At 50.9% G+C, this 9,201-nt stretch overlaps 2 protein-coding genes across 2 annotated transcripts in view; both read left to right on the plus strand.

The window, feature by feature from the left end:
• The window catches only part of LOC104270211 (duodenase-1-like), a 1,630-nt gene extending 1,173 nt beyond the window's left edge, over nt 1-457 (plus strand). Inside the window, 1 exon segment of the mRNA XM_009864499.1 lies at nt 316-457. Coding sequence (XP_009862801.1) covers nt 316-457 — 142 coding nt within the window.
• Nucleotides 458-3,748: 3,291 nt separating this feature from the next.
• Nucleotides 3,749-6,266, plus strand: LOC104270212 (granzyme E-like). Its single transcript, XM_009864500.1, has 5 exons — nt 3,749-3,812; nt 3,904-4,051; nt 4,940-5,081; nt 5,215-5,448; nt 6,129-6,266. The coding sequence occupies exons 1-5, from the start codon at nt 3,749-3,751 to the stop codon at nt 6,264-6,266; spliced, it is 726 nt and encodes a 241-aa protein (XP_009862802.1).
• Nucleotides 6,267-9,201: the final 2,935 nt, after the last annotated feature.

The following is a 9,201-nucleotide window of genomic DNA, read 5'->3' on the forward strand; positions in this document are numbered from 1 at the left end:
AACGGGATAGAGGCTTGGCCGTGGAGCAGTCAGGCTTTCTGGTAGCAGGAGCTGCTGCCAGCACAGACTTAGCTGGTTCCCAGGAGAGGTGATGAGCATTTGGTTTGCAGCTGCTATGTGGACTAGCTGTCTGGGTGCCCTGACACCATGGTCTTTATGCAGCCCCAGGGGTGGGGCCCCAGCTCAGGGGGCACATGGGCAGGAGCAGAGCTGAGGGTCTGGGGCAGATACAGCCTTGCTGGCCATGCACAGTCAGGGAGGGTCTGAGTGAAACCTGTTCCCAGAGAGAAGCAGCCTCTTAAACCAGTCTCTCATCCATCCTCAGGGAGATTCCGGTGGGCCCCTGGTATGCAATAAGGTGGCACAAGGCATCGTTTCTTTTGGGTATAACACCCCGCCTGGGGTCTACACCCGCATCTCCAACTACCTGCCCTGGATCAAAAAGATCATGAAGTAGGAGCAGCAATGGCCCCAGCATCGGCACAGCTCTGAAGACTGCACTGGTTTCCTTCCTGTCCCCACTAAAGGCTTGACTCCCTCCTCTCTCCTTGGGAACCGGAGTGACCTGATCCATGCACAGAACGGTCCCTTGCTTTCTGTCCTGACGCTACTGGCTGTACCATTCCCCGCCTGTCTCAGGCAGCCCATCCAGGACCATGTGAAATCACCCGAGCAGATGCAGGGATCATCCTGGATGGCACCAGAAATAGGTGCAATGGACCCCCTTCAGAGATAACCCTGTCTCCTCTTGAGCCTTGCTGCACTTAGAACACCCACAGTAAACTCAGAGCTGCATTCCCCGGTGTGCGTCTTCTTTCTCATACTTCGACCAGGGAGAAGGGAGGGAGGGTCTCACGGCTGGGAGGGGGAGGCCAGCCTTTTGGGACAGAGGTGGTCCAGTGAACTGATGGCAGACTTGGAGGACAAGAGCTACAGGGGTCATGGGGGTGAGTGTGTTACAGAGAGAGAGGCTGCCCAGGCAGAAATGGCCTGTGAAAAGCGATATACACACACTCCATTCACCAACTGCAGCAATGTCACCATCTGCCTGGAGCAGCTGACAGCTAGGACGTTATGTGTCAGCAAGTACCAAGGTCAAAAGCTGCTGTTCCCTGCCAAGAAATCGTTGTCCCCTCTGCAGGGACCTTGTGCCTGGGTGATGTTGCACCCTAGGACCTAGGGCAACCAAGACCGCAGGCTGGGTCAAAGGGGAAACCAGGCTTGTCTTTCCAACTCTCTTAGCAGTAAAAAGCTCTAGAAAGTGAAGGGGCCTGGACTTTTTGTGGACCAGGCTGTTCATGCCTCCACCTTGGGTGTAGGGCAGGTGGTGGCTGAGATCCCAGGGATGGAGCTGTAGGATCTCGTAGAGGAGACATACTCAAAGTCCTAGTCGTTGCACATTAGCGCTTTCAGCCTTTGCCTCTGCTATCCTCCAGCAGCCTAAGTCCTCCATCTCCTGAACAGCAGCATGATGTCCTGGGTAGAGACATTGACTCAGTCTCTGACACGACTGTACTGGAAGGGTTGATAAAGAACCTGGGGTCACAAAAGCATCTGACCCCTGCCACTTCCTCCATTCCTTCTATGCCAGCTATCACAGGAGAGCACAACTCTGTCCCTGGAGAAGGCTAGGGCAGGTCCTAGCTGGGAGTCTTGGAGTTGGTTGGCATGTTTCTGTCCCTCTCAGGAAGGCAAATCCAGCCCTCGCAGAGGCTGTCCTAGCAGTAGCACAAAATCAAAAGGGCTTACGACTCTCCCCTCAGTCAGGTGACGCTCAGCAGCGAGCTTCTCCTCCACACAAGGGATGCTCTAGCACCGTTTTCAGACAGCCCCTGCACCAGAGTCTGAATAACTTGCACCAGTCCCTCCTTCCATGGGCCTGTATTGGGTATAAAGCAACTTGCCTAAACTCTGAGCCCTGGTCTCCTTTGTTCCAGGTAGTTTCTGATAGCATCTCTCATATACAGATAGGAGAGTGTGAGACACTTTCCTGGAGGAGATAACAAGGGGCAGAGACAGTGCATCTGTAAATAACTCCATGGTGCAGAATGACAGATGTCTGCACAAGTTCAAGAGAGTGGGGAAACCCGGTGGGGAATTTTAAATATATAGAAACTGCGTGCAGTTCAAGAGAACGGGATGCTTGCCCTGTTCTCATGGTCCCTCCCTAGCTCCCACTAGCCACCTCCATCAGAGGGAGCAGATGGACTGCAGTCAGCCCTGGACATCTGGTCTTCTCCCTCTTCTTTCCTGGGACAAAGAGAAACTATGTCCCCTTTGCCTTCAGCACCCATGCTACCCTGGGAAAATGGAGAAGGGTCCATGGTTTGGTCTTCTGCTAACAGCTGCTATCAGCTAGGAAATCTGCAATTGAAAAGGCTCCAACTGCTTATCTGTGTAGTACAAACCTTTGTGTCACGTCAGGGTTTTCCTTGAAGCTCCAGCTGCTGCAGTCTTTGCACGAGTGTGGCATCTTTTAGCTTGAAAATGGGTTTTGCCCTGCGGCACTGGGGGCTGATAGGAAGGTGAATTTACTGGCACTGAGGGCAGCAAGGACGAATCAGACCCATTTCATCACAGCCGAAGGAAGGAACTGCTGCCAGGGCAAGCACACAGCCATGCCTCTCTTCCATCATCTGCTGGAGCCTGCACAGGCTCGGGGTTTACCACCAGCCTTTCCTCCCCTCACCAAGGGCTGGAGAAGAAGGAGGAGGCAGAGCTGCTGGAGGGCCTGGTCCTGGGAAGACAGATCCTCACCATGCTCTGCAGAAAGACATTTGTTTGGCATTCAAAAATCACTGCCTGTCAAGGTAGGATTGTGACATGCTTGGACATGACCCTTCCCAGAGGACCAGGACCAGCTTCACCCAGTTAACTCTAGCATCCCAAACCAGCACCCAAACCTGCATCCCTGCCTCCATTCACCCTCAACACAGAGGGAAAGTGAACCCCTGACCCAGGGCCAGGAAGCGTCCTCCTGCCTTCTCTCACACTGGCTGGTAAGAGACAGACAACTCCTCAATTTAACGGTGGACAACTACAACTAGAAAGAAACGATTAAAAGGGTGTCTTTTGCCATACAAAGCAGAACTGTAAGTCAGCAGCTGGTGCAGAACAGAGACCTCATGGTGCCAGCAGCAGTTATACTCTGTCGGCCACCCTTGTGAAGCTGCCATAACAACTTCTTGCCCTCACGTAACCATGATCAGTGTGGTGGTACAAATGTCCTCACACCAGTTTTGCTCTATTAACCAGGAGCAAACCTACTGAGAACAAGAAAGAGTCCTCCAATGCCCCTGCAGTCGTTGGAACTCGTACACTGAATCGAAGTAATCTTGTTCTTGCAGGGCTCACGATAACAATCAAGAGAGTTTGCAAGTGCACAACAACAAACACAAGCTACAAGAGAAGAGCACACTGGCCGACAAAGTAATAAGGCTGGGTATGGTCCCTACAACTTCCAGCTCAAAGGCAATGGCTTAAAATTGTCTCTGGGTTTAGAAGCACATCAGATACCTCAGGTCAGGGAAAAAATGAAGGTGGGTTGATGCCTAGGGCTAAGGCTGACAGACTAAATTCCCCTCTCAAATTGCTGAGGTATGCAATTTGCAGATAGAGTAATCAGATGAGTCTGACTTCTGTGGTTTCCTGGAGTCTAGTCTTAGGCTATAAAACCTTGCCGGGAGCAGAAAGAGACCCCAGCTGCAGCCTCACCTCCAAGGGACCCACCGAATCCAGGAACGCTACAATGAAGCACCTGCAGAAGCTCCTGCTCTCGCTCCTCCTGGTGACATGTTCCTCGGCTACAGCCAGTAAGTAGAGCAGCTGAAGGCAAGGGAAGGGCTGGGGAAGGAGGAATCCTGCGCCCTCTGATCCCCTCATCTGCAGTCCCATCCATTGCAGATTCTTCCTGGAACTGGATGGAGGGAGGAGGTAAAACCAAGACCCACTTCACACCCTACGTGGCCTATCTGCAAGGGGAGAACAACCATTTCTGCGGAGGCTTCCTCGTGGCCCCAAACTGGGTGATGACAGCGGCTCAGTGCTTCATGTAAGTTTTTACTACTTTCGTACAGCACCTGGCACAATGAGATTGTTGCATGGCCATGATCCGGGTGACCTCTCCAAGACGGAGGTCTGACAGTTTGAGTCACCTCCTTCTCGGCCATGGCTGGACTCTTCCCCTCACAGGGAGCTCAGACTGCGCTGCCAGGACAGACAAGGCTGCGGGGGCTGGAGCCAGCGGGTCTGCAGCAATACCTTCGGCCAGCCATCCCTGGGTGCCTCCACAGCCCATGCTCAGATTCTTACCTTTATTTTTTTATTCCCCCTCCGTAACTCATTTTATTGTTTCCAGACATTAACGTCTGGATCAGTAGAACCGAGGAACCTGGCTGCCCGGGTCCCACCTGCTAGGTTGAGAGGGGCTCCCACGCATCCCAGCACCCCTCTTGGTTTTCCTTTGGCAGCCCCTTCTGCAGATGATGTAGAGACCAGTAAAGGTACATTGGCCCAGAGCAGTGTCCTCATTTAGAAACTGCACAGAATCACAGAATGCTAGGGGTTGGAAGGGACCTCGAAAGATCGTCTAATCCAACGCCCCTGCCAGAGCAGGACTCCAACCTTGGTATCACAGACTTCCATGGGCCTACGAAGCCTGGACCAACAGTCCACATATCTTAGTAAATAGCAGCAGCATCGGACTAGATATGCTCAGTGCAAGATCCAGAAGTAAAGTAACCCTTCCAGAGCTCCAGTCTGTCAGATGGGAACTTGCTCTGCCTCTTGGCTGAGTAGAGTCACTGGCAGAGCTTCTTGTTCCCATCATTTTTAGAAGCCCAGCCAGTCTCTGCTGGCCATGCCCCCAGGAGATGTGCCTCAGGGTTACCAGGGAAGACAGGAGAAAGCTAATGACATACCCTGTGCTTGATTTCACCAGACACAAACCTCTGACTGTCATCCTTGGAGCCCACACAATTCAGAGGAGAGAGGAAAGCTGGCAAACATTTGAAGTCCAAGAGTACCACTGCCACCCAGACTTCGTAAGTCCTCAGAGAGGAAATGACATCCTCTTGCTGAAGGTAACTACCTGCCTGGAGCACCTGCATGGTCCTCTCTGCTCAACGTGCAGGGCTGAGCAGGAGGAGACAGACTTCATCATAGAGCATTTACAGACCAAGCACTTACTTCTGTATTTTCTGTCCCCTTGTTCAGCTGAAAGGCAATGCCACCAGCAACAGCTATGTTAGGACCATTTCCTTTGAAAAATCAAAAGTCCCTGGTGGGACTGCATGCAGCATAGCTGGCTGGGGCCACAAAACACCAAGTGCCATGTTACGGGAAGCCACCATCACCATCATCAAACAAAGGGAGTGCCTCAGCCACTACCCTGGACTTGCTGACAACTTGATTTGTGGCCACAGTGGATCTGCTGGGGTCCCTGAAAAGGTGAGTCTCTGACTTGGGGAGTAGAAGGCTGGAGGGCACGTTCCAGCCAGGTGCCAGGCAAAAAACCTGATCTAGGCTAAAAAACTGCACTGCAGGGGTACTGTCTAAAATTGCTTCTTGTTGTCCTCTCACTCTCCATGCCCCCCACATCAGTCCATGCTTCCTTGTCAGCATTCCTGTCTTGTGGTCCTGGCACAAAGAGGTGCTCTGGTTCTCCAGTGATCAGAGCCTCAGAGGATCAGCAGTCATCATGCTTGTGCTCAGTCCTGGGGGAAGCAGAAGGGACAAAGGGATCCTTGTCTTCCCACAGCAGAGGGCCTGCAGGGTCTGCAACAGCACAACAGGACAACAGCTCAGCTGAAGAGGGGTTTGCCCTCTATCTCATAGCTGGTCTAAGCACACTTTGCAGCACTCTGCAGCCAGCAACAGGGCAGAAATGAAGCGATACTTCAAGCTTCAGTGTCTGCCCAGCTGCAGTTGTGCCTAGTCCTGTGCTGAATCCAAGACAAAACTGCCAGTGGTCCGTTTTGGACCCAGAGTTATCCACATCCATTGTGAGTCCAAGACTCTCCTGGAGAAGCTCTGCCCTGGCATTTGCAGCCTCTCCATTCTTCACAATTGCCTCCTTTTCCTGTGGACCCTCCACAAACCAATGCTGACCTCTCTCCTCCATTTTACAGGGTGATGCTGGGAATCCACTTGTCTGCAACAACAAAGCCTATGGCATCTTCTCCTACAGGCGTAACAATAGGCTCGGTTTCTACACACACGTTGAACCTTACCTTCCCTGGGTCAACAGTGTCATGAAGTCAGCATGACCCTACTCTTCCTCCAGCTGCTCTTCTGGAAAACTCACTCTTCAGGGCTTCATGCTCACCTGCTTTTTCCTCCTTTCTCACTGGGAAACATCTTCCACTGATCCTCACGGACATGGCAAGGAATTCTCTCCGGCAAAGCAGTGGAGGGCTTGGTGCATACTGCACCTCGGCTGTGTTTGCTCCCAGTGCAAGCTAGGGAGTGCCCATTTACACAGTACATGATCCCACATTTGGCTGCTCTGATTTACCCCTTCAGCAAGCTGGTCGTGGCTCCAGCTCTTGAAAGGAAGCAGCAGAACAGCCCTGAGTGAAGTGACAGTAGCTGCTGGGGTGTCTGCTGCCCTTTGGGGAAGGCAGTACAATTAGACATGGGGGGATCCAAAGAGCCCCCTCCTCCCTGCCACTTGGTTTTGTGACAGCAGATACTTGGGTCTCCTTTGCCCAAGCCCTGGGGTTCGAGTTGCTCCAGTTCCAAGAAGGTCACTCTCAGCTTCTGCCTCGCTGACTGCTGCTGCTGTCCCCTACCTTCAAAACCTGCTGCCTCCTTTCTCCCCTCTTGCTGTAGCTCCAGCGTTGTAAGAATACGTAAAAACAATAAATTGCATCCAAAAGCCTGTTTCCTCTGTGATATGGATTTCTCTCAGCCACTGGCTGCTGTAAGCCATTTCAGCTCCTGCCTTTCCCTCAGTATTTTGTTGATTTTGCTGTTGATAGAACTACAGCTTTATCCTCCTCCAACAGGAAACATGGGCAAACACCATGGAGGCTGGCAGGAGGGGTTCAAGGCAAAGGTAGCTGCAGCAGCTCAGCTCCACAGAGCAGAGCACAATTTCAGGCAGGTCCCGGCTTTATAATAATCCTCTCTCGACACAGATTTCCTGTGGTGTGAGCCGGTCTGGTACCTCTCCTTTCTTTGCTGCGACAACCATTCCCACCAAACCACTGGAGACCGAGGACCAGGAGCTGTGGGGCGCAGGGACCCGAGGAGGGTTGTGCTCCAACAAGAGCTGGACCGAGACACTCCAGAGAGCGCCCGAGCCTGCACCTGCAGCACAAACACCTCTCGCGCTCCCCAATGACACGTTTACTCTGGCCTTAACAGTCGCTGCCCACGGCCCAGCTCCCCACGCAGAGAACAACAGAACTTGAGTCTTCAGAGGTGGGATGAGTTTGACAGGAATCTGTCTAGCGAGTTGTGGAGCTGGAGTCACACCCCAGCAACGGGGATGCACCAGTGACAGAAAAAGAAGTTAAATGAAGTTAAATGGCCGAATACACCTAAGCAACCATTGGAGAAAAATGAGATAAAACCTGACTGTTATTAGAGGTAGCCAGGTACTTTTTCAGCACATAGAAGTTTTGAACTTGACAATATTTGCTTTCTTCTAATTACATAGCAAGAGGAGGAGGGGAGAAGCTAGCTGTTTAAAGCACAGCAATCCAACATATTTCTTGAGATTAGAATAGACAAATAAAATTCTAAAATCAAATACTAGGGAATGAAGTTTACAAAATTACTGGTGAAAATGTCTGTCTTTTCGAATCCAAACCTGGTTTTTGATCTGGAAATTTTGATCAAGTTCAATTTCACCAGTCAGCTCCTGTTCTGAAACCATTTGAAGCCTATAGGTACGCTTCAGTTGGCAGGTTACAAAAAAAGTTTCCAGAGTGTAGAAACAAAATCTCCAAAGTTTTTGAAAAGAGCAGTCAGATGGAAGGTTTTGTGTTAAAAGACAACTGCTAATGGTTTTTATTTTTCAACATGTACTTCTGGGGAATGTTTGCCTTTTCTTACGTTCACCTATGAAAAACATCTGCTTCAGTGCTGGATACGAAATGCTAGACCAAAGACTTTAAGATTCCAAGTATTTTCCAAATGTAGTAATTCAAAACTCCTTAAAGTCCCGCCGGTCATGCACGTGACTAAGAAAAGGTACAACTGAACACAGTTATCAGTGATTTTTGCAGGACGATGCACAAGTGGAGTCCTGCTGTGGGTTTTACAGGCACACAGTGCCCTCTTCGGGTTAGCAACAGCACGTGTTCTTGCAGGTCCTGTCCCTGTCGATCCAAAACCCCCTTATCTCTAAGAAAAACTTTTTCAACAAAGCGTAAGATTGCAATTGGGAGGCGAATTCACGGCTGAGCTGAGAAAGGCACCTCTTTCCCCTAGGGCTCTGTACAACTTTCAATCTGCCCTAAATCAAGTGTTGCAAAGCTGACAATGAGCCAAGACTTCTTTCCTAATCAGGCTGCCAAATGCTCTCCAGAAGAATTCCAAGGATGTCCTCATCCTGCTTTGCCTCTACTTTACCGAGAGCCTCACCCAGGTTATCAGCTCTTTGCAGGGCTAGACACTGAAGGCCTGAGCCACTGGGCAGGAGAAACGCACCAGCACAGCAGGAGAGACCTGCGTTTGGATGCTTCACACAAACACCGCCAAGAGCTATAGATACGCGCCTGAGATGAAGGGAGGAGCAATTCTGGGAGCAGTGCACAGCAGTGGCCAGGGGCAGCAGGTAGCAGCACCTGACCAGGCACGCAGAACAGCCCCAGGCTGCAGCTGTGGTCCCTGCTGAGCCACGTTCTCACCCTTCGCGGGAGATTTTGCACAGTCTGAATGCTGAGTCTTGTCGTACAGCCCAGTGTGGGACCCACAAAAACTCTTCAGAAGCCATGAGTTCTCAATCTAAGGTGATAGACATGTTACCAAACCAGCCCGAGAGGCATTAAATTCTTGATCAGACTGCATCACAGAAGATAGAAGATCCCAGAGGCAGCTATACCAAACCAGTGTGCATGAGGAGAGTACATTAGCAAGAGTTTGTTTTAAAAATTGCTACAGGGAAGCTGCTGAGATATAGACAGGAAACCATACACACAATTTATTTTCAATTAACTTTAAGAAAAAACAAAACGAAACAAAAAAAGCGTG

This window comes from Apaloderma vittatum, unplaced genomic scaffold, assembly GCF_000703405.1.
Source record: "Apaloderma vittatum isolate BGI_N311 unplaced genomic scaffold, ASM70340v1 scaffold11272, whole genome shotgun sequence".
In the NCBI taxonomy this organism is placed as follows: domain Eukaryota; kingdom Metazoa; phylum Chordata; class Aves; order Trogoniformes; family Trogonidae; genus Apaloderma; species Apaloderma vittatum.